Here is a 25,204-nt window from a genome sequence, read left to right as displayed (position 1 = left end):
TGACAGTAAAAATGATCCAGCTAACAGAAACAGCTCTGCTCTCAAGGAGCCAAACTCTGAAATAACAGTTTTGCAAATACATATATCAAGTATTTATGTTTAAACCAGATGTAAGTGTACACAGAGACACTACGTAGCTCAACCCCTGTCTTCCAGAGAAGTCAAATGATGGGAAAATAATTTTTAGTTTGTCTCGCTCCTAGGAAAAATGATCAACAATAGCCCAGTCATTCCCATTGTAGGAAAAGAGGAATATTCCCTAAGGGAATAAAAATATCTGAGGACCAGGAGGCAGGTATGTATAGCATCCAGTTGCCAGAAACTTGATTCTGACTCAGAGTGTCAGAGTAGAACTGTGCTCTATAGGGTTTTTAATGGCTGATTTTTTGGAAGTAGATTGCCCGGCATTTCTTCCGAGGACCACTGGGTAGAATCGAACTGCCAGCTTTTCAGTTAGCAGCCAAGCACATTAACTGCTTGCACCACCAGGGATTCCTGGCTGAAGCCACAGGAGTTGAGAACAGTTGACCAACATCAGACTAGACATTCTGAACCCAGTGGTTAACTACCACCAGAACAGCATCTAGAGGCACTGTGGGAAAGGGACATAAACTGAAGGGGCAGAGGCAGGCCTTGGTGAGACCTGGCTTGAAGACCAGATTTTTTACTTCAGCCCCTGCTTGGAGTTGTAACACGGTAACTTCAAGGAGATTACGCACGAGTTTTCCAGTAGCTCCCCCAACCCCAGCTTGGGAGCCTTATTTTCCTACCTCATATTTCACGCCATGAAAAAGGAGACAGAGGAGCAAACCAAAGGAAAACAGCTTTTTACTGGCACCACACTGATGTAACAACCTCTGACAGAGGCTTTAAATTAAGACTCTGCAGGCTAACATTCTCATGCTATAAATCAGACTGGAAGCAAGGCACAAAGGGCAGGAGGAGGAAATTCCCCAGGAGCAGAGCAATGACGGACCTGACTTCACACCACTGGGGATCCTGAAATCTGCAGAATGTGGGAGGAGCCACTGAAGGATAGGGGAAGACCCCTGGATTAGACCTGGCTGATGAGTTTCTGGAAACCCTTGAAGGCTGTTCTGAAATGCTTTCAAGTCAGCTTCCATAGGGGCTGTGTGAAGCTCTATGGGGAATAAACTCATATAAATGATAAAGTTGGGAAAAATAGGAGAAGGGTCAGGCAGGAAATTAGAGTGAAGGCTAAATGCACACAGTTCTTACAAGTCCAAGGGCCCCTCAAAGAAAGACAGGGTTTGTAATAACAACATTAACCATTTGCAAAGAGTACACAGACAGCTTGTCTTCTCAAAAAAAGGAAATCTCCCTTAAAATCATCTTTACACAAATAATAATAAAATAAGTATTCATTGAGTAATGTGTGTCAGGCACTATACTAAGGGCTTTACTTCCTAATCTTTTTGCCCCTGTGAGGCAAACACTATTATTATACCCATTTTGCAGATGTGGATGTTGAAGTTTGGAGAGACTCATGCATTTCCCAAGTTCACTCAACGGTGCGAGAAGAGAGCTGGGACTTCCGTCAAGAGCTTCTAACAGTCAAGCCTGACTTTGCTAACCCCTAGACATTACTGCCTCTATTTATTCTTGGGGAAAAATTAATTAATTTTTCTAATGCGAAGTTCTTCCAGGTCAGGTGCTTTGCAAACCACTCCAAATCTGCTGCATTCAAAACCAAGTGGGTTAAAAAACATGCTTGCCTGTTCAACACAGCACAGCTTCTTCTGAACCTAAGCGCACCACAAGTCTTGTACCTCAGCATTATCCTCCCTTCACCTCTGAGCTGGGAAACTTAAAGCTAAATTTGTAACTCACCCACTACGACAGAACTGTAAAACAATTAACAACAGTGAACATCTGTGTGCTTACCATGTGCCAGGCTCTGTACTAGACGCTTTACTTGCAATAACTCACTTCTAACTTATTACAAGTTGGGGACACAGAAACAGACAAGTAGAGTAATTTGCTGAAGGTCATACAACAAGGAAGCAGCTGAGATGGGATTCCAGCCCAGGCAGTCTGCTCCCTTCACCTCTTTGCAATATTGTCTCTCATTGCCATAAAAAAACTCATTGCCATCGAGTGGATTCTGATTCATGGGGGCCCCACGTGTGTCAGAGTAGAACTGCTTCATAGGGCTTCAACGGCTGTAATCTTATGTAACCTTCCATAGTAAAAACCTTTTTCAGTTAGTAGTGGAATGCAAACTGTTTGTGTCACCCAGGAACCTTCTCGCTGCCATAGGTTATGGATTTTTACTCTAACCTATACTGTTCTTTTACTCAGTGTAGCAGATCATTACAAAATGGGGCCTAGCAAAGTATGCCTCCTTGTACGCGTGCATTGTGTAGATCCCTCCACAGTGATCCTAACTTGCTTTGACCAACCTCTGACAGAGGCTTTAAATGAAGACTCTCCAAGGCTAACATTCTAAAGCCATAAATCAGGCTGCATATGAGACACAAAGGGTGGGAGGAGGAACTTTCCCCAGGGACAGAGGCATAGCAAGGGGGAGTTACAGGGGTCCATTTGCCCCCAGGCAGAAGTCCAAGGGGGCGCCAGATGAGGCCTGCCAGCGATTCACACATCCCTCCAGTCCTGGCTACAAACTTAGAGATTACTCCTGGGTGCTCTTTACCCTAGCTACACCTCTGCCCAGGGGCAGCGTGACGATGAACCTGACTTCACAGGCAAAGGCCTAGAAGCTTCTTCTTTCACTTTTTTGGAAAATCACCCTGAGACCACCACATAAGGAAGCCAGGTCAGCCTACTGAAGGATAAGCGGTCACTTAGAGGGAAACCCAGGAGCCTCAGCCCATAGCCAGCACAACAGCCAGACCTGTGAGTAAGATCATTTTGGACATTCCAGCCCAGCTGACCCTCTAGCTGGCTAAGTCCAGAAGCATGTTCAGGTAAAACCAGTCAGGAACCACCCAGTCAACCCATAGAAACATGAGACATAATAGTTTTGGTCTGGCTTGTTACACAGCAGTAGAGAGGTGAAACATCTAGACTGGTTCAACTGTGTTTAACAATTTACCCCATAATTGTTTTTGTTGCCCTCTCAAACCCTTCAATCAATCAATCAATCGCTACTCCTGCAGTGCTTCTCCAGACGTCAGGCAAATGCTAATCAGTAAGTGTTGCTGTTACTGGTTGCCATCAAGTTGGCTCCGACTCATGGTGACCTTATGTACAACAGAACGAAACCTTGTCTGGTCTTGTACCATCTTCACGATCATTGGTATGTTTGAGTCCGGGGGCATAAGCTCATTGTGTATCTGAGGATCCAAAAGTTAGCCCCATCCTTGGGACCATTGTCACTCCCCTTTTTGGTCACCCCTCAAATGAATTCTAAAATACTTGGCTACCAGTTTTCCCAGGTACCAAGCAGTGGCCTTCCAGAATGTAAGCCGGGGTGGGTGGTCTATTTTAAGGGTCTTTCCACGGCCATGAGCTCAAAGAGGGAGCTCACCAGAAGTGGGCACTCACTGTTGTAAAACACTCAATCTCTGCTTAGGAAAGTTCAGGGAAGAACGGCAAGATTAGAAGGTTTGGCCTGATAACTATGAGAATGGGCCAGGACCATCTGTAAACAGCAGGGAAGAAGGAATAACCAGGGCTGTCCAAGGGGGTGTGTGAACAAATAACCACACATACTTACACACTCATGCATACCCACAGCCTATAGTCCTAGCACTGGATGGTACAGAGAAGTGAGAGCCAGGCCACTCCCTACTGGGCAATGAATAGTTTAAGTTTCACTCACAATGCTCTAACTGACTAAGAAACAAAACAAAAAAGTGCCATCTGGAAGAAATGAGACCACAGTCCATCCCTTGCCACCAGGAAACACACAGCCCTCTCTACCACCAAATTCCTGTAGTCCCAGAGCAAAGCATGACTGACGTGAACTTGGGAGAGGGCAGGAAGGGAGACAGGAGAAAGACTAGGCAGAACCAGACAAACATAAGCTGTCTTCAGGCCCAGGGCACGGGTTCTTATGCATTCAGCCAAGACAGGCACAGCGTGGAGAGCAGCTCTGTCTGCTATGACTAACCCATGCCTCCTTCCATCTCAGTTACTTGTGGTAACTAGGAGCAAAGGAGACCATGGATAACTCAAATTCTCAGCTAATCCCCAATCTTGATTTTAGCCCAGAGTTTATCCTTTTATCCTGCCAACCTTTACTTCTCCATCATCTTTTTCTTTCTTTCTTCTTCTTTTTTTTTTTTTAACAAAAATGGCCAAAAAACATAAACATTAGAAGATTTGAGTTTCAGCTCCTTGGGCTGGGTTTTCTTTGTGGTTGCAGACTTTCAGAGGAAAAACTACTAAGGAAGGAACAAATAGAAAAGCAAAAACCCTGGATAACCTAACACTTAAGCACCTTCTGAAAACGTTGTCAGGAGGTACCAATGGGCCAGACATGCCATGAACTTTCTGGAGAAAGAGCATGGGAACCTCACAGTTGTGGAGGCAGGAGGGGATATGAGGGAGAGAAGCAGCAGTCAGAGAAGGGCCATATGAAAAGTGAATCACGAAAAAAGCCCAGTCTAACAGAGAAGAACACACAGAAGAACTGAGAAGAGTCACTGGTCAAAAACAATGTGTATTGGGAATATGCCTCAATGAATGACACAACCTCCCCAGAGAAGAAACCAGAAGCTCTCTAGTGGGGGCTCAGTTGGTAATTAGGGGAAGCTACTCTTTTTTTACTCAGGACGTTCTGACAGTTTCTTATACTACAGAACAAGGGAGTGGGAGCCAGCAAGGCTAAGAACAATATTCTGAGAGTGGAGGGTGTTCCTGGAGAGTTGCACCTGAAGAAGGAACAGGAATAACACATGATGTTAGGATTCACGAAGAGGATGCAAAGAAGGTCAGGAACTTTTATGGACCCAGCTCTTGCACAGACTGTTCCTGACTGGGTGCTGTGTGCTAGCACCGTGTCAGGCACTGGAGAGGCCAAAAAAGTTCTGAGATGTAGCAAGCAGGACAAACTAGCAACGAGATATGAACCTGCTCTCATTGAAGCCCTTTCTCAACCCCCGAAGCTTTCCCTGGGGGCTCCAACCCACAGTGAAGTGTCGCTCTGCTGAATCTAAAACTGGGTATCTGTTCCCCTTATGGACCGCTTGGTACTCTAACTTAAGCTCCTTGAGAACAAGGACTCTGTCATATTCTTCCTGATCCTTCACCACACTCATCCCTGGCCCCTAGCTCCTTATTCATAGGAGAGCCATAGAATCTCAAGTTTAAGGGATACATAAAGAGCATTTAAGTGGGTATTGGTAGTTCAGTGGTAGAATTCTCACCTCCCACATGGGAGACCGAGGTTCAATTCCTAGCCGATGCACCTCATGTATAGCCACTGCCCATCTATCTGTCAGTGGAGGCTTGCGTGTTGCTATGATGCTCAGTGGTTTTCAGCAGAGCTTCCAGACTAAGACAAACTAGAAAGAAATGCCTGATCTACTACCAAAAATCAGCCAATGAAACCTCCATGGATCACAGTGGTCTAATTTGCCACCATTTATGGAGGTGGCACAGGACTGGGCAGTTTTTGTTCTGTTGTGCATGAGGTCACCAGAAGTTGGGGGCCAACTCAATGGCAGCTAACAACAACAAAGAGTAACTAGTTCAAAAACCTCTCTATTGCTTGAATCCTCGCACACCACCTCGTGCCGTTGAAGCCTGACCCTCCAGAGATGGGGCTGCCCACAGCTGAGTAAATGCCACACTGAGGATATGAGACCACAGAGGCTGAAAAAAGATCTGTTCCCTTGACTCGTCCTGGGAAAGAGCTACACTCAACCCTCAGACTATCAAGCATTGGATTTTCTTAGGGGAAAATCAATAAAAAGTTACTCAGCCTGAAAAAGGAGGAGTTTATTTATGTTCCACTGCAAAGGAATCATCCCTCTGAGCCAAGAATATTAAGGAAAATACTCACACTGTGTCACCTATAATCACACTGAAACCCCTTCAGATACCTCACACCCACCTAGCCCCTTATCAAAAATGAATGAAACGCTAAAAGATAACCCAAAACAACAAAGCATGTGTTAAAAACAACCTTTCTAAATCACAACATGAAATTCCAGAGGCGTAAGAAATCGCATGGCTCCCATCTCAGTGTTGGCTGGGTCAGTGTGAGCGTGTGGTATCAGGATGGTTCCAGAACGCCTGGGTGGCTGGGAATCTGGCCGGGGAAAGAGCTGCAGAAGCAAAAGTGAGGAAAGGTAGGACCAAGTTTTAAGTAACTGACTTTAGTGTTTGTGAAGGCCCAGCACGAGGCCTGGAGATGTGGAGCTGCAGGGGACGGGGTTCTGCTGGAGACCAGAGTCTTAAGGAGTGATTTATGGTATATCACCGAGCAGGCCCTTTTTGTTTATTTAGCCACATGGGGTCTTAGCACCTATGGTTTCAAGCCAGCTATGTGAATAGATTATTTTTCTTCCTTGTGTACTTTGCACTTTTTCACAGGAGGGGCTAAGTGGCCCCTAGAGGATCATTTTCCAAGCACCATTTGCTGAGCTGACTCTGCCCATCATGCCCATCATTGAGCTGCCATTTGCCCATTGGCAGTTCCCAAATCTCAACATCCATGTGACTGAAAGCCATCCAAGGGCTCCAAGGACACCTGAAGAGGAGAGGAACCCACAGAACCAGGACTCAGGGCTCCTTTAAGAACAGATGGCAGACAACAGGCCCAGAAAAGAGGAATACCAGAGGAAAAGCCCTTCCAGGGTGGGGAAGAAACAAAACTCACTGCCAAATAGAACAAATTCAACCCCTGAAATTGTGCTCAGGTGTATACCTGGTTAGAGGTGGGGTGGGAAGAATAGAAGCAGAATTTACACAATTTTAAATTGATCACCTCTTCCATTGGAATGGGATTCCCCTTTGCCCCCACAGAATAGGCATCAACATGAAGTGGAAAAAGATACATCATCAACCAATCTTAACCTGCAAGGGGACTGACTACCTTGGTCCACTTCTCTGGAGGGGGGCACCTCTCTGATTACCAACTGACTGAGAGAAAATGTTGCTCCTTGTTTCCAGTCCCAGACAGAGTAAGAATGGTATAAAAGCTCAGTTGGATGGCTGTTCCCAAATCCCAGGAGTTTAGGGCAGTCAGAAGGAAGATGTTCCAGGAACTGGAGTGGAGGATGGATGGTGGGGGGGGGGGGGGGGAGGTGGAAGGATAGGGATACCTGGGCTTCCTTGGGAAGGCTGAAGGTGACAGTAAGCATCTATCACTCGTGCTCCTGTACATTCTAGCCATTAGTCTCATGGAAGTCAACAATAGTTGCAAACAGTAGAGCACGGTGGTCAGGAACGTGGGCTTTGGAGTCAGATGGATCAGGCTCTACCAAGATTTAGCTCTGTGACCTTGGGAAGTTTACTTAAGCTCTCTAAGCCCCAGGTTCCTTACCTGTGAAAGTAGGGTGCTATGGATTGAATTGTGTCCCCCCAAAATATGTGTTGTAAATACTGACCCCTTTGCCTGTGGATATAATCTGATTTAAGAATAGAGTTTTCTTTGTTACGTTAATGAGGACATTATCAGTGTAGGGTGTATCTTAAGGCAATCACTTTTGAGATATAGAAAAGATCAGATTAAGTACACATGCAAGGAAACACAGATAAGGGAAGATAGATGCTATGCCACATGAAGGCTGCCAAGGAACCAAATAACAAAAGCTGAAAAGAGACAAGGATCTTCCCCCAGAGCTGACAGAGAGAAAAGGGTTTCTCCTAAAGCCAGTACCCTGGATTTGGACTTCTAGCCTCTTGAACTGTGAGAAAATACGTTTACGTTCATTAAAACCACCCATTTGTGGTATTTCTGCTACAGCAGCACTAAGAGATTAAGACATAGGATTAACAATAGTGCATACTTCATAAAGTCATTATGACAATTAAATGCAATAGTATATGTAAAGAGTTTAATGCAGTGCCTGGCCTATAGTAAGGGTTTGGTCAATGGTAACTGCTATTATTATTAGCTAGTCTAAGGTCAAGTGTCTTCCACAAACATGGAGTAAATATGGTCTCCCTGACCTATCCCCGTGAATGACTAATCTCCTCAGCTGGACTGCAGTGGCTGCCCAAAGGCAGGGTAACGGAAACAGTCTGCCCTCAATATAGGAGACAAGGGTTTAAATTAAGAGATAATATCGTAAGAGTCAGCCAGCTTTTTATGATCACCATACCAATAATTGAAAACAACGTTGGTGCTGAAATAGTCCACCCTATTGGGGCCGATCACACCCACTGCCCCCTCTCTTTGGTACAACACTGCCAGTCAGCTACTTCCTTAGATTTTCCTGGTACATCTTCCCTTGGCCCCCGTAGTACCAAGTAGAGATCTTAGCACATAATAGTTGTTAATGGGCCTGTGACCCTGGACAGGCCCTTAACTACCCGGTCCTTCTGTTTTGTCATTTAAAATGAAAGGTGGTACTGGATGATCTCCCATTCTTCCCTTCTGACAGGCCACCATCTTACAGGTAGACAGGCTCAGGTCCACTCCCCAGGTCAGAGGCCTGACCCGAACCCAGGCACCCCGGAAGGGGCAAAGCCAAAGGCAAGGCTGCTCATGCTTCCAGGTTCTCCCTTCTGACATTCCACGGTGCTGCTGTATGGCCTGTGAGTCACACCCAGCCTGCCATGTCTCAGAGGCCTCATCTTCACTGCAAAACTGCCAATGCCTATCCCACACCCTTGACACTGGCTGACAGCAGCGACTCCCAGGAATGTTTTCAAGAGGCCTGTAAATAGGACATGTTGCTGGAATGAAGTGTCACAGTGAGGAGGTGTAAGGGAAAATGACAAACCAAGCAGCCTTCCTAAATAGCTTCCCTCTGCAGAACCTAAAATGACCGTTCATGGTTCACCATGGTCTGCAGTGGTGACCACGTCCTGTCTCACACAGACAAATGGACCCAGTTCCAACAGGGTGGAGGAGAACAAGATATAAATTCTACAGAGGACATTTCTTCTATGATGGATTGTCTCAATATAGCATGTGGGCGCTTTTTAAAAACTTTTTCCCCAAAGTATCACTGACTCACATCCACTCAGATTTTAGAAAAGGTCCCATCTCAATTGACTCATGCTGTTAAGTGAGCTGATACAACCCTCCCACCAAAAAGAATATGAAATGTTTCACACTATTTTTGCAGGGACAAATATTGAGAGGTGATAAGCTACCTCTTTTCTCCTTTTCTCAGTAAATTTGTTGACCTTGATCTGACAGGCTTTGGACCTTAAACAGCAAAAGCTAGTAAATCAAAATTCAGGAAAGATGAGAGATAGGGCACAGGCAAGGGAGGAATGTGGAAGACATGTTTTAAAATTTGTCAAAATAAAATATCAGGACCTCACTCTTTCTCCCAGCAAAGCCTAATACCGCATGTTTGAGTGTGTTTATAAGCTGTAGGCCCTGCCTACTTCCAAAGTCACTTTACAAATAAACACAGAGTGAGGACCTTCAGTGCAAACAGAGGCCATACCTAACTTCCAGCAAATTGGGATGAGCCAATTACAAGACCTTGGCAGGGCATTTGATTTCAGTTTTTTAGCAGCATGGGCCTAAAGGAAAATATTAGGACACTAGGTTTTGTCATCAAACAACAAAAAGCATACAAACTCACCTAGAAAAACAAAACCTTTGCTGGTCTAGCAAGTCTTGCAAGTCCCAGAGGCTGGATCATACAGCCACACCCCCCACACCACCACCAGCCCTCCGTCTTCCAAGCAGACTACGTGGGATGAAGGAGCAGATTAACCAGGAAGGCTAATTTTAAAGCGAGGTAAAAATGGACTGTTGGGCTAGGCTCTCTGGTGCCTCCAAGAGTGTTTACCGCTCCTTTCATCAAAGAGAAAACTTGACAAAGAGCAAGGCCTTTGTCGCTATGGAGAAAGCCATTGAGCTGACCACCAATCCCCGTCCCCAGCTCTCTCTTCTCACTGGCCATGACTGACCATGGCACCTGCATAAGACAGACGGAAAGTCACCCAGAAGGCCAGTTATAGAAATAAACATCGAGTGTTTATTTTTATATAGATATTTTAAACGCACAGAAGCCCAGACCCATCCTCCGCTGCTAACGTTAGTGGATTACTCATTCTTCCTTCCAATCGCGTCATGTGCGAGGTTCCAGGTGGCTGTGGAGTATTTGCTTACAACGGCTACCGCTGGTTTCCCTGAGAGCTGTTTATTTTTCCAGGCCTCAGGTCATTACATCACCCCGTGGTTTCTAGGCAGGCCAAGAGTGCTGGTTTGGGGGACAGGGGACCCAACCAAGAGGTACTGTTACCTCAGTGACCCCAAATCTCAACTGCAGCAGCTATCCCCAACAGGAATTACCAGATGAGTCATGAGCAATCCAAAATGCAGCCAAGGGGTCCAAAGTAGGCCTGGAAGAGCAACGCTCTGACACTGGCAGGTAAGGTTGGGTAAGGATGCTGTGAACAGTTACCTCTGACAAGTACAGTGACTTGGGCAAACAAGCACCCTCATGCACAAAGAGATGGGGGCGTTTTCATGGTAAAACTTATAAGAAATGCATTTCCACTTATGTCCATGCTGGTAGCTCTACCTACAGTGGATCAGAGTTACTCAGGGATTGCTCCATCATTGGTGCCAGTCAAAGAGGCAAAGGAGCAAAGGCAAGATCCTTCTAGACTGAACCCACAGGGCCTGGTTCTAGAGCCTTCTTGAAGTCCCTGATCAGATTATGAAAGAAGTTAACTAGAAAAAATGAAGATAAAAGAAAGAAGGAGATGGAGAAGGAAGGGAAGTCAAACTACTCCACAAAAGGCTACAAGAGTTAACTTAGCCACCCTGAAGCAGAAGAAAACGGGGCTTTGGGCCTTGGGAGTATTAGAAAAGAGTTAAGGCTCCCTAGACCATCTTTCCTGAGAGATAGTGTTTCCCCATAAAGAAAGCACAGAATTTTGTCATACAGAAAACAAAAAAAGACTTTTAGAAATCACACGTGTAGAAAAAGTCTCTATACACTAAATTTAGAAGTCCTAAGGGAATAGGGGAATGGGGGAGCCCTGGTGGTGCAGTGGTTAAGAGTTCGGCTACTAACCTAAAGGTCGACAGTTCAAATTTACCAACCGCTCCTTAGAAACCCTGTGGAGCAGTTCTACTCAAGCCTATAGGGTCGCTATGAGTCGGAATCAACTCGATGGCAACGGGTTTGGTTTCTTTTGTTTGTGATGGAATGGAACAGAGTAGATGAAGCTGAATTCTTGTCTTTATTTAATCTCTTTACCCTCTACTTTCCTCTTCTAGAAAATGTAGATGATTAAAAAAAAATTAACTCTAGGAAATGTTAAGAAATGTCTTGGTAGTTAGTCCCTGATACAAAATGCTCAGCAAGAGTTCCCAGTTCCTTATAAAAGCAGAACAGAGTCTCTGGTCAACACTCATCTATGAGAAGATATCTGCTCTCAAGCTCTAGGGTGTTAGCTGGCCAGGTACACCATCTGCCAGAATGTAAAAAGAATCCCTCCACTCAACCAGGTGTAATGAAGGAGAGAATCAAAGAGAAGACCAAAAAAGCAAGCCTGTCGATGCTGAACCTGCCACGTACTCAAAGGCAACACTGACTATGGTGAACACATGACAAAGCCTTAAAAACAAGGAACAGACCCTCCAGGAGGAGAGTAGGAGACAGGATAAGTCTGCAGGCATATGTGTCATGTTATTGCAAAACTTCAGCTGCCCAGTGGAACCTTTCCAACAACAACAGTCCCCAGGCCAGAAAACAAACCTGGCGTCACAGGGTCTGAGTGTGAAAGAAGGATGTTTGGGGTGTAAAAGAAACTGGGACGGGATTTCAGCCTCTCTCAGAGACAGCTGAGAAGAAGACCTCTCACCCAGAAAAGCTTCTCAGAGTCCACTTCAGCCTTTCCAGAGATGTGGCCTGAACCTCACCTGAGCCCAGGATCTCTAGTCAAACTCTAATGGGAAACTATCCCAGGTGCTTGACACAGAGGGGCCTACCGGTACCAGAGCGAGCTGCACAGACCTCAGTTATCATTAAAGTTTGACTTCTCATTACAGCAAAGGAGATGACATGTGATAAGTGCCTCATACAAGTGCCTAGCACAATACGTGAAGATAGTCCATCAAGAGTAGCCATTGTTGGATTGGGCTGGACAATGGGTTGGAGAGGGATGCTGGTGAGGAGTGAGCTTCTTGGATCAGGTGGACACTTGAGACTATGTTGGCATCTCCTGCCTGGAGGGGAGATGAGTAGTGGAGGGGGTTAGAAGCTGGCGAAATGGACACGGAAAGACAGAGTGGAGGGAGAGAGCAGGCTGTCTCATTAGGGGGAGAGTAATTGGGAGTGTGTAGCAAGGTGTATATGGGTTTTTGTGTGAGAGACTGACTTGATTTGTAAACTTTCACTTAAAGCACAATAAAAATTATTTTTAAAAAGAAATAATAATAATAAAAAGAGTAGCCATTGTTCAGGGATCACAATAGAGGGTCCCAGACAGGGCTGGAGGAAAATGTAGAACAAAATTCTAACTCACAAAAAAAAAACCAGATTTGCTGGCCTGACAGAGACTGGAGAAACCCTTAGAATATGGCCCCCAGACACCCTCTTAGCTCAGTAATGAAGCCATTCCTGAGGTTCACCCTTCAGCCAAAGATTAGACAGGCCCATAAAACAAAACAAGACTAAAGGGGCACACCAGCCCAGGGGCAAGAACTAGATGGCAGGAGGAGACAACAAAGCTGGTAAAAGGGAATCCGAGGTTGGGAAGGGAGGTGTTGATATGTTGTGGGGTTGCTGACCAATGATATAAAACAATATGTATACTGTGTAGTGAGAAAATAGTTTATTCTGTAAACTTTCATCTAAAGTACAAGAAATAAAAAAAAAGTGATGAAAAGAAAAAAAAGGTAGTCATTGTTTTGCAATCGTTTAAGGTACATAGCAGGTGACATTTTATACACATCGTTGAATCCTCACAAAAATCATGCAAAACACCAATAATAATAAGGAAGCTAAATAACTTTCTAAAGGTCATCCAGCCTCTCAGTGAGAAGCTAACATTGGAAGCTAGTTCTATGAGCTTGTCCGATACCAAAACTCATGCTTTTGCTATTACATGGTTTATGTTTTCTTTATCCAAAAGATTCCTTATCTTTCTGCCTATGAAAGCCAAATCTCAGGATGCTTCCTTTGCAACCCATTTAAAAAGTAAGCACTAGAACAGGACATTAAAGGTGGGCAAAGTACTGTGTTCATGTGAAATGATGAAGAACTATGTGAGGCTGCCTAAAGAGTTCTTAGACTGATGCAGACTTACCTGGGCACGTCACAAAACGTCTCAGGAGGCACAGCCCCTGTTTCTGCTTGGACTATGAGGAGTTGTTAGCTGCTATGGAGTTGGCCCCATCTCGTGGTAACCCCATGTACAATGGAATGAAACACTGCCCAGTTCTGTACTATCCCCATAACTGGCAGCAGATTGCACTGTTGTAGTGTGTGTGTGGGGGGGTCTTGCTCATGGGTTTTTTTTATATATAATTTTTATTGTGCTTTAAGTGAAAGTTTACAAATCAAGTCAGTCTCTCACACAAAAACCCATATACACCTTGCTACACACTCCCAATTACTCTCCCCCTAATGAGACAGCCTGCTCTCTCCCTCCACTCTCTCTTTTCACGTCCTTTTCGCCAGCTTCTAACCCCCTCCACTACTCATCTCCCCTCCAGGCAGGAGATGCCAACATAGTCTCAAGTGTCCACCTGATCCAAGAAGCTCACTCCTCACCAGCATCCCTCTCCAACCCATTATCCAGTCCAATCCATGTCTGAAGAGTTAGCTTCGGGAATGGTTCCTGTTCTGGGCCAACAGAAGGTCTGGGGGCCATGACCACTGGGGTCCTTCTAGTCTCAGTCAGACCATTAAGTCTGGTCTTATGAGAATTTGGGGTCTGCATCCCACTGCTCTCCTGCTCCCTCAGGGGTTCTCTGTTGTGTTCCCTGTCAGGGCAGTCATTGGTTGTAGCCTGGCACCATCTAGTTCTTCTGGTCTCAGGATGATGTAGACTCTGGTTCGTGTGGCCCTTTCTGTCTCTTGGGCTCGTAATTGCCTTGTGTCCTTGGTGTTCTTCATTCTTTGATCCAGGTGGGCTGAGACCAATTGATTCATCTTAGATGGACGCTTGCTAGCGTTTAAGACCCCAGGCGCCACTCTTCAAAGTGGGATGCAGAATGTTTTGTTAATAGATTTTACTATGCCAATTGACTTAGATGTCCCCTGAAACCATGGTCCCCAGACCCCTACCCCTGCTACACTGGCCTTCGAAGCATTCAGTTTATTCAGGAAACTTCTTTGCCTTTGGTTTAGTCCAATTGTTGCTCATGTTTTTTGACCCTCTCGTAGACTAGGTATTTTCCTGGCCAGATAACTTAGGCTTTGCAGGCTAGATGGTCTCTGTCATAGCTATTCAACTCTACTAGTGTCGTGTGGAAGCATCCATTGGTGATACGTAAATGAATGGGATGGCTGTGTTCCAATAAAGCTTCATTTACAAAAGCAGGTGGCTGGCCAGATTTGGCTGGTGAGTCATAATTTGTCAACCCTGTTATACGTTTTTGTGGCACTGTGTCCTCAACACATAACCACCAAGAAGATTAATAGGCACTCTGCCAGAATTATTGGTAGATCCTGATAGAGAAAGTCCTAGTTCATAAGGAAATTCCTAAGGTGCCAATTCCTGACCGTTATCCCAGGCCTCAGTTTCTCTAAGGGATCCTTTAGCTCTCCCCTAACTATCCTGTCCTATACACTAACTTTACAGACATGACTGGGGCCAACCACAGCAGAATAAAGGTATCCTGGTCACTCCAACTAAAGGAAGGTGGTTGGACCTGCCGGAAACCATTTCTCAACATGATCCTATACTCATTCTATTAGAAACCATATAAGAAAAGTGGGAAGGGAAAGCAGAAGAACTAGAGTGGAAGCAAAGGCCATCACCTGACTTGACATCAGCTCTCTATTACACTCACAGATTATAGCCCCAAAAGACAGGCATTCTACCCTCAAGGATAACTGGTTTTCTCCAGCCCCGCCACTTACTAGCTGTACAACCCAGGACATGTTATGTCCTCTCTGTATGTCTTGCTTTCTTCATCTGTAGGATGGGACACTAATGATAATACTTATCCCATAGGGTTCTGATAAATTTGAAATGAGATAACACATGTACAGGACCTGACACAGACTAGCTGTTATGACAGTGATAATTCTTATTTTACTTCTGATAATGATGATTGTCTTAGTCCTTGGCTTTAGATGCACCATTTTCCTAGTCCATCCGAGTGGCGACTCCACCCTTAGAAACACCGGAGGCCATGGCTCCACCTTTCAAACCCCAGAGGTCATGACCATACCTTTTGAGACTGAGGCAGCTCAGCTTCCTGTGTTCCTTGTCTCTTCAGTGTCTGCTTCCTGGTTCCTTGGCCTCTCGGCCCCTCAGGCTTCACTGCCCACATTTACCCTGCTGGGGCAAGTGTTTCAAAGCTCTGTAGCTCCACCGATAAGTGCCATCAGGCACCATACTCTGCCAGTAAACTTCAACTGGGAGACACTCAGCTCTCTTGCTCCATGGGTTAGCAAGCCTAGCTCTACCGATAAGTCCTCAGAGGTACCCCACTCTACCAGGAAGCCTCCTGCACACAGGCACTCAGCTCTCTCGCTCCATGGGTCGGCTCCAATGCTGTCTCGTGCTGGTCTCTTGGTTCTGCCACTGCCATTTCTCTGCCACTTCTGGTTCTCTGTCATTATTGAACCTCTGCTGCTGCTTCTCACCATCTGTGTCATCTCCAGCATAACAGGTTTCTTCATTTCCTTCCGAGTCCTTTATCCATTCACAGTTTCAAAACTGTTTCCACATTTTAGGTAACTTTTAGAGCAGCACCCCACTCCTGGTACCAAATTCTGTCTTAGTCATCTAGTACTGCTCTAACAGAAATACCACAAGTGGATGGCTTTAACAAAGAGAAATTAATTCTCTCACAGTCTAGCTGGCTACAAGTCCAAATTCAGGGCATCAGCTCCAGCGGAAGGCTTTCTCTGTCAGCTCTAGAGGAAGATCCATGTCATCAGTCTTCCTTTGGTCTAGAAGCTTCTCTGAGCAGGAACCTCAGGTCCAAAGGACATGCTCTGCACCCAGCACTGATTTCTTGGTAGTATGAGGTTCCCATGTCTCTCTGCTCACTTTTCTCTTTTATATCTCAAAAGAGATTGGCTTAAGACACTATCTAATCTTGTAGATCTCACCAATATCAAAAAACTGCCACTAATCCACCTCATTACATCATATGATGGGATTTACAACACACAGTGAAATCACACCAGATGACAAAATGGTAGACCAGCATACAATACTGGGAATCATTAACCTAGCCAAGTTGACAGATATTCTGGGGGGACACAATTCAATCTATGACAATGATGATGGTGATGATGATGACTTCTCTTCCTTCCCCAAAACACTCAATCACATTGAGCTATAATGCCCCTGCAGTAAAAGACTAGCAATAACGCCTTCACCCTCACAGAATTTATAATCTAGATAGAGAAATTAGGCACTGGTAGGCGAAAAAGAAATTCAAGGAAGTAAATGCTAAATGCCAATTTAGACAAAAGGTACTGTAGAATTTCAGAGAAAGATTACCTCACACCTACCACTTGGGCACAGAATGAGAATTAACCCTTTCATTGGGACCTTGCAGACCTGCCAGGAACTCAAGGAATAGGGAGACTATTTCCAGATGTCACTTCCAGCGCCAGTGCTACAGGTACCAAAACTAGTTATCATGTTTGTCTACCAGTGAGGGGAGGTCCTAAGAGAAATCTTGCCCAATTGATGTTTTTGCTTATGGTGACAATCATAAATTCTTTCCTAATTGAAGAATTCTCACTATAAGCAGTATAATTAATATTTCTATTGTTTCTACCAATAATAAACACATGTACTTACAACTTATCATGCATTTACTATTTATCATTAGCCAGGCATTGATTAAGTGCCATGCAGACATTAAATCAGTTAACCTTTAAATCACAACCCTTTGAGGGAGAGTTCACGATCCCATTTTACAAATGAGAATTGAAGCTCAGGGAGATTGTTCAACTTGATTAGGGTCACTTACTAACTGTAGTAGCCAAGATGTGAACCCAGATTTCTCTAATTCTAAAGTGTGTGCTTTAACCATTGCACTGTGCCATCAAAGCTCTGGCACAAGGGAGTTCATATGGTCTCCTTCCCACCTCACCATCTCATACTTTCAGCTTTTATCAAACAGGGAACCAAAACACACGGAGAGGTACTGACCAGCCCAAGCCACAGAGAAACTCAACAGATGCTGGATGGAGTCACCTCTTGGTATAAATCACTCTGTGTACTCTAGCCCCATACTACCACCTTTAGGACAGTATTACCATACAGATAAATATAAAGGGGTCCGAGTATAGCACATTCATCAATTAATGACCATGTACCTTTTTTTATAGCCCTTTTTACCTATAAAGGAAAGATATGGCTAAATTCAACAACCAGGCATAAATTATACAGAGTAACTCTTCTCACAATAAAGTCTTATGCTGAAAGAAGGATGATCCTTCCGGATAGAGATACAGATTGAGTTTGTAAAACATTTTCCTGTTGATGGACATGAACTTTGGTCTTACTAATGATAAATGAACTCTACAAATAAATCCTACAAATCTGATCACCCTTCAAAAATTATCCCATTTCTACAATGGATTCAGCCAGTGCCAAAACCTGACCACTCACAACCAAAACCAGTTGCCTATGAGTCAATTCTGATTCATTGCAACCCCCTGAGTGTCAGAATAGAACTGTGCATGCTCCATACGGTTTTCAATGGTTGATTTTTCAGAAATAGATTGGCAGGCCTTTTTTCCAAGTGCCTCTGAAAGGACTCGAACCTTCAACATTTTAGTTAGTAGCCTCCAAAAAAACAGAGCAGGAAAAAAACATAACCAAGCACTTATTTACAGCTTTTAAAGCACATAGAACAAAGTCTCATCAAGTCTGAAGTCCAATTTCTCTATGCCATTCATTCTTTTAAATTCTTCTACGTGGCATGTAGAAAGTAAATTAAAATATTAAAACATACCGTCAAAAATATTGTTAGCTAAAAGGATCAACTACTCATGAAATATGATCCCTAAGATAACAATTCAAGAAAATTAAAGGTGGAAGGGATTAATTCACATAACTTCTTTTTGCAGCTGTAGAAATTGAGAACCAGATACATCACATGACTTGCCCAAGCCCAGACAGTGGGAGTCCTGGAGCAACCCTAGAGCAGCCATGGATAGATCAGGTACGTATATAATCCAAGGAAGATTATTTACCTGAACTTCTTACATTGGTGTTGTTCAGCTTAGAGTCCTTGATTACCAAGTGCTTAATCCAGAGAGTTGGGGCTGTGATTTCTGAAGAGAAAAAGAAAGAGAAAATAAAGTCTGGGCAAAGAGAGGACGCAACTTGGAGTGTAACCTCTAGGTCTTTTTTTAATAGCTTTTCTAAAAGCCTGGGGCATCTAAATCCTGAGAATTCAGCTTCCTCCCTCATTCCATACCCACCTTGTCCCAACATCCTCTCCCTTCCTTACAATGGAAGCTCCTTCCCGTTTCAACTCATAGGAGCCAACTAGCTCCTCCTAGGCCAGGATGCCGAGTGGTCAGAGTCCAGAGGCACTGAGCCACTCCATCCAGGAATAAAAATATTATCCCAGGAGGTGAGGAACACGGACCATGCCAAGTCTCTCTCAGCTGCTTCCCTGGGAGAAGATTTAAAGGGGATAAATCAACAAACGAGCGCCAAACAAACCACAGAGACCATTTTAAAGGAAATGGCTGAGCCACAGCAGATTTCAGCTCACTGAGACTCTGCTCCACAAGAGAAAAAAAGTAATGGGTCTAATCCATTGTTTGTTTCCCTTTCTAATGGTTCCTCATTGAACAAAGGCTGAACTCTTCCATCCAGAGAGCTCCAGGGAGCCTCCAGGCCTCTCCAAGGTGTGGCTCACTCAGTGGACAAGTAGTGTGGGAATCCCAGATTACCCTGAATACACCGTAAAATGACAAGATCTTCAATGGGGGTGCTAGGAAGGCCCCATTTGACTCCCCACATGATTCCCAGGGCCCTGGACTTGCCATCAATCCAGGACATTTCAGAATCATGGAAACATTTGAACGCCTATGCATAAACACACATACGTTCCACCAAACGAGCCACATTTAAATCCTTCTTCCAGAGCTGAGCCCATGCTAGAGACATCCCTAGCCACAGTGCCAACCAATGGCGTGATCCCTTTTAATTCCTCTGTCTCACTGTCCAGGAGATGGGCCAGGCCTGTATATACTCAGCTGACAGCTGCTAAACTTTTCTTGCATGTTGCACTGAGAACTGAATCTCATTCTCAGACTTTCTAGAAACTGTGCTGTGCTAAGCTTCCTTCTCCTCCTCACAGGAGCCTGCAGTACTCAGCAAAGTACACTGAGGAATATAGGGTCTGAGTAGCTCACACATGGAATGGAGGCCAACTTCTGCACACCATGCTCCTCCTCTCTGCTCCCCATACCTCGCCGGACATGGACATACAGATTCTGTCTTGCCACCAGACCACTTTACTTCTCTTGGCCTGGAATTTCACCTCTCCCAAATGTCTTGACTCAACTCTCCAGGTCCCTGTAACCTAGCCAAACCAGCCCCACCGGCCAATCTCTTTCCTTGCTACTTTCCTAACTGTATCACATACCCACCACCTTCCCTCCTTCGGTCACACTAGTTGCTCTACCTGGAACACCCTGATTCTACCCCTCCACTTTCAAGATCCAGTGCAGTGCCATCTCTTCACACAATCTTTTCCCAGACCACTCTGACACCTTTCTTCCATAAATGTCCATTATACTAAAAATTGAGACCACATAATTTAACCCATAAAGCTCTCTAATAGTTGCATCTGTCTTGAGAGCAAAGGCTTACATTTCTTCTATTTCTGTCATCCCCCAGCATACTGCTAGCCACCAAGAAGGTACTCAGAAGTGCTGACGTACTTGCTGCAGGGACACTGCTTGCCTGACTTCCTCTCTCAGCCATGACTCCTTGGTCTTGTCAACTCAAAGTATCTGTCCAGGCTATGTTATTATTGGACATCAGGAGACAGGGGAGAACAGAAGACCTATGTTATTGTTGGACACCAGGAAGCCTGGGGAGAACAGAAGACCTTTCCAGAAGTAGAGAGTGTACCAGTTCCTTGGAGGATTTGCTTTTTATTAAAGAAAAAAAAAAAAAGTTAAAACAACCCAGCTGAAACTGGGAAAAATTGAAATTAAAAAAGAAAAAAGAAGAAAGCTTAAACAAACATCCAAAGGAAAGACCTTTTCCAAATCTGAAAATGGGTGGGAGAATAAGAGTCAGGAGTAACCCAAGAGCTTACCATCTCCATCGAAGACCGGCTGAGTTTCCATTGTGGGTGTCGGCTTAGATCCATCATCTGAATTGAGGGTTAGAAAGAATCGAAAAGAGACTACCATTATTGAGGTAAATACTATCTACTCTCCAGCACTGTTGAATGGTTGGGGTTTGCACATGGCCCGGCCAAGTCCCAGTGAAGAGAGCAAAGAAAAAAAAAAAAAAAAGGGAAGAAGAAAAAAAAAAAAAAAAACCACGCACAAGAAGGAAAGGATGCCCTCAGAGAGACAGCAATAGGGAGACACATCCAGGTTTGTGCTGGCCATCCCCAGGCAGGGACTCTTTCTTGTGAATCTGAGTATGACACATGGCTCTGCCATCCCTGTTCCTCCCATAGCAAAGCTGGGCAGCTACCTTCCTGAGCAGCCCTGCATTTGGCCAGGCATGATAGGGCAAAGACAGCACACCTTATGGCATCTAGTTCTGGTATTCTCTGATTCTTCCTGGCCTCTTCTGACAGGCACTAGCTCAGAACCTATCCCAGAGGTCCTGAGTTAAAAGCTTGAAGAGAACAAGAGACCTTGGCACTATTCCCTTCCAAACTCTTAGTTATTTCTTCATCCTCATTGAAGGGGGATTAGAAGGCAGCAGGAAGGAACATTTTCTCTCCAGCTGCAGTGCAGTGAATTACTTAACATGGCCCTTCTAGCCAGAGTCTGTGACTCACGTACAATGATTGGGTGGGACAATGCAAATAAAGTGCTCATGGCCCATCAAGGGCATTGGACAACTTGTTGCTAATGCAAATAAGGTGTATGGAACCCTAACAAGGGGATTGGTCAGTTTTGCCATCCTGCTCGGCTTAAAGGGAGACACACAGAGAGAGAAGGAGGAGCTCTAACACAAAGACAGAGCAAGACAGCAGTGCTGCAATAGCAAAAGGGATAGTGGCATGAGACAGCAGGAACCAGGAGACCAGCGCCAGAGGGCTGCAGTGGGTCTCATGGAGCTAGGAGCTGTAACACTTGCCTGAGAAGGCCCCAAGCAGGGCCTGGCGACAGAGGGGAGAAGGAGGTGTCCTGATCAAGAACTATATCCTGAGTTGTTCCTGTTACTTCTGAGTAGTTCCTGATTCCGAGTTCTACCCTGTTACTTCCCTAATAAACCACTTAACTGTAAGTACAGTTCATGAATTTGTGAGACGTTGCAGCAAATTACGGAACCTAAAGACTGGAGGAAGAGTACTGAGGGTTGGGGGAGTAGCTGATGTTAGAGATGATGGAGTGGTACAGTGGCTTGGAAAAGTTAGACATTTGGGATATCTTTAACCTCTGCCTCATAAGAACCAGCTCTGTGCTGATCCTTATAAAAGAAATTATACATTTACCACCACACTGAAATCAAAAGAATTAGGAAATCCTTACAATATTTTTAACTGTGAAATAGCATGCACCCAGCTCCCAGTAAGAGGTGGCGGTAAACAAAATTGGAGGGGACATGGGAAACTGCAGAAATCACCCTGGATTTGCTTGGAAACCTCTAACACAGGTGATGGGAACAGAGTTCCCAGTAACGTAGTCCTAATGCTTATCATTCTAGTGGCGCTGGCAGCTCTCTCTGTACAGCGAGAACCCGCAAAGGTCAGGAGTTAGTGCAGGCTTTGTTTATCTACCTGCCAGGACTCTGAGTTATTTTCATCAAAGCTCCCAAAACCTTAGCTTCAATCAGCGTCCCTCAGCTTTTTTCCAATTGTCCCCTAAAAAGCCTTTTTGAAAGGCTAATGAAACTTTAATAACACAGACTGTATATGTTTATGTACTTACTGTATTTATTATCTTGCTCTATATGTAAAAAGACTTATTTTCGCCCGCTTGGTGAAAGCTGGAAGCAGGTCTCTTCATCTGCACTGAAAATGCGTGGTTAGAGATTTCTCTCTGTTCTCTCCCTCGGGTCAGGTAGGGGAAGGAAGCATAATGGTTCAGATGTTTTGATGATTACACCTTCCCTCTCTTCCCCAGACTCCAGAGGTCTGTCAGAACTGAACACTACATTCTCCAAGCAGTCATTGTTTATAGGGAACCCAAGTTCTCAGATAGTCTCTTAGATGTCTGTCGGATCGTCACCAATAATAACACTCCACCGTTTGGAGCTCCCACTATCGTTGGCCAACTTCTTATGGTGGAGGGAGAAAGAATACAGGTTCCCAATTCCTCTCTTACACCAACATCCCAGCCCTGGGATCTTAAGATTGAAGGGCTATGTAGACCTTAAACACTTGCTGTAGGCTGAAGCCAGCAACCTGACAGTTGTGTGACACCTGACCCTGTTATTATCCTCATTGCAACACCAAGACCAAACTCCCACAGGGGCCACAGCAATCCCGAGCCATTTCACAATAGGCAGACACCGAATGCTGAGGAGTGACATCCAGCAGGAAGAGATGAGCAGCTATGCTGGATATCTTATTTGCCTCAAACTGGAGTCCAAAACAGGAATCGTTGGATGCCAAACTGTGTAAGTTTGATCCGGAAGTCATTGAGGAAGTATAAACACAGAACAGAGGCACACAATGTCATTTTTTTAAATAGCATCACTTCCCCTGACCCTATTAACACCTCTTTCCATTGAATTCAGCGAGCCACTGAATGAAGTCTTTTGGCAGCTGCTATGCACATTTGGTTGCTCCTGCCAGATGCAGGGTTCACAGTCTAAATAGCCCAGCACTGTGTACTCAGTCCCTCCACCCAGGGTAGCTTCATTTTAGGAGCCTTATGTACTAACAAAGGGAAAGTGAGAAATCAAGCATTCCCAGAGTGACAAAGGTGAGAACCCAAGTACAAAATGGCTTAAGTAATATTTTAATATTCATTGTATACATTAAAGCCCTCCCATTTTATAAGTGCTGTATCTCTCTCTCTGGAGCAGGATAACTGAAAACATTCTGTTTCTTTCTCCCGTCATCCAGATGAGAGTCCAACTGCCCATCTGGTCCAGCGATCAGTAAAGAAGGTCTAGGCTCAAGGAGAGCAGGAGGGTGTGGAAGTTTTGCACGTCTGCAGATCGTGGACCTCCATGGATTGCCCAGATGCCAGCACAGAGCATGAAGCCAAGTACAGGTAGTGATTCTCCCTGCAGGGTAGGGTCACTGAGGGTGAGGAGATACAGCTGCACTTCCATGAGGGAGGCTCCAGCTGAGAATCTTTATGAAGTGAGAAAAGACAAGGCGCCTGCTGCCAGGAGAGCCACCTGCAAGACTTAGCATGCCCAAAGGCTGGGAAGGCAAGCCAAAGCCAACAGTACCCTCTGACCATCATCTCCGGGCACCTGGGCACCTGGCTTCTGACCCGGCAAATAAGCGCACCCTTCTACCAAGCAGAGGTCCAAGGCTTGGGTCCAACGTCCACATCAATTCTGCTTCTGTGCCAGCCTTGGTGCAACACCAGGCCCCACACTGGGCCCTGGGGAGAGAATAAAGCATATACAAAAGTCCCTGGCCACCCAGTTTCAAGTTGGGGTCACAGTCCAGATGTAGGCTCTATATCCAACAAGTGGGGTGACCTGAACTCCTAACTTTACTTCTCTGGGCAGCAATGCCCTCTTCTAAAATGAGAGACACCTGCTTGGGAGACAGCCTCAGGACCCTGCATAGATGGAAAAAACTTTCAAGGTCTATGAAAGGAGTTATAGTACCCAAGTGTTAAATCATCTCATCCAATTGTTTACTTTTAAAATTGGATTTGCAAAATTAAAATCCTATCAATTTTTTTTTAAAATAAGGTGAACTTTACAACTCAATAAGTAGACAAACAATCCAGTTAAAAAATGGGCACAGTATTTTTAAAGGTATTTTACCAAAGATATATGAATGGCAAATAAATGCATGAGAAGAAGCTCATTGGGAAAATGCAAATTAAAACCACAATGAGAGGCTGCTACAGACCCAAAAGAATGGCTAAAATCAAAAAGACAGACAAAACCAAGTGTTGGCAAAGACATGGAGAAACAGAAACATTCATGAATTGCTAATGGGAACGTAAGATTGTGCAGCCACTTTGGAAATTCGTTTGGCAGTTTCTTTAAAAAAAATAAACATAAACTTACCATCCAACCCAGAAATTCCACTCCTAGGAATCTACTCAAGAGAAATGAAAACATATCCACACAAAGACATATATATGTATAACAATAGCAGCATTATTCATAATAGCCCCGAACTGGAAACAATGCAAATGCCAGTCCACTGATGAATGGATAAACAAATAGTGGTATATCCATATAATGGAATACAATTCAGCAATTTAAATGAATGAATTACTAATACATGTGTCAACACAGATGAACCTCAAAAAACATTGTGTTAAGTGAAAGAAGCCAGATATCTAGAAAAGGTGAATCTACAAAGATAGCAAGATTATTTGTGGTTTTCTGGGGCTTGGGATAGAAGTCGGGTTTAACCGTAAATGGGCACAAGGTCTCTTTTGGGGGATGATGGAAATGTGTTAAAATTGAATTCTGGTAATGGTTACACAACTCTGGAAGTTTATTACACTCATTGAATTGTACACTTACAATGGATGAATTTTATGGTATGTAAATTATACCTCAACAAAGCTCTTAAAACAAAAGGGGGAAAGTGCTCAAGTCATCACAGATAAATCATCAG

General features: G+C 44.5%; 1 protein-coding gene across 6 annotated transcripts in view; it reads right to left on the bottom strand.

Annotated features, from left to right (window-relative positions):
* SMOC1 (SPARC related modular calcium binding 1) overlaps positions 1 to 25,204 on the bottom strand; it is a 176,603-nt gene that overhangs the window by 25,236 nt on the left and 126,163 nt on the right. For 4 of the 6 annotated variants that reach the window (XM_064292641.1, XM_064292644.1, XM_064292645.1 and 1 more), the window contains exons 6-7: positions 20,567 to 20,656; positions 18,477 to 18,557 (exon numbers count right to left, since the gene is read on the bottom strand). In XM_064292641.1, coding sequence (XP_064148711.1) covers positions 18,477 to 18,557; positions 20,567 to 20,656 — 171 coding nt within the window. The remainder of the gene's footprint in view (positions 1 to 18,476; positions 18,558 to 20,566; positions 20,657 to 25,204) is intronic. The other 2 variants (XM_064292642.1, XM_064292646.1) reach the window with 1 other exon arrangement.

The sequence above is a fragment of the Loxodonta africana genome, chromosome 10 (genome assembly GCF_030014295.1).
Source record: "Loxodonta africana isolate mLoxAfr1 chromosome 10, mLoxAfr1.hap2, whole genome shotgun sequence".
Classification (NCBI taxonomy): Eukaryota; Metazoa; Chordata; class Mammalia; order Proboscidea; family Elephantidae; genus Loxodonta; species Loxodonta africana.
The sequence above is the reverse complement of the archived record's forward strand: the minus strand, read 5'-3'. Positions and strand labels throughout refer to the sequence as shown.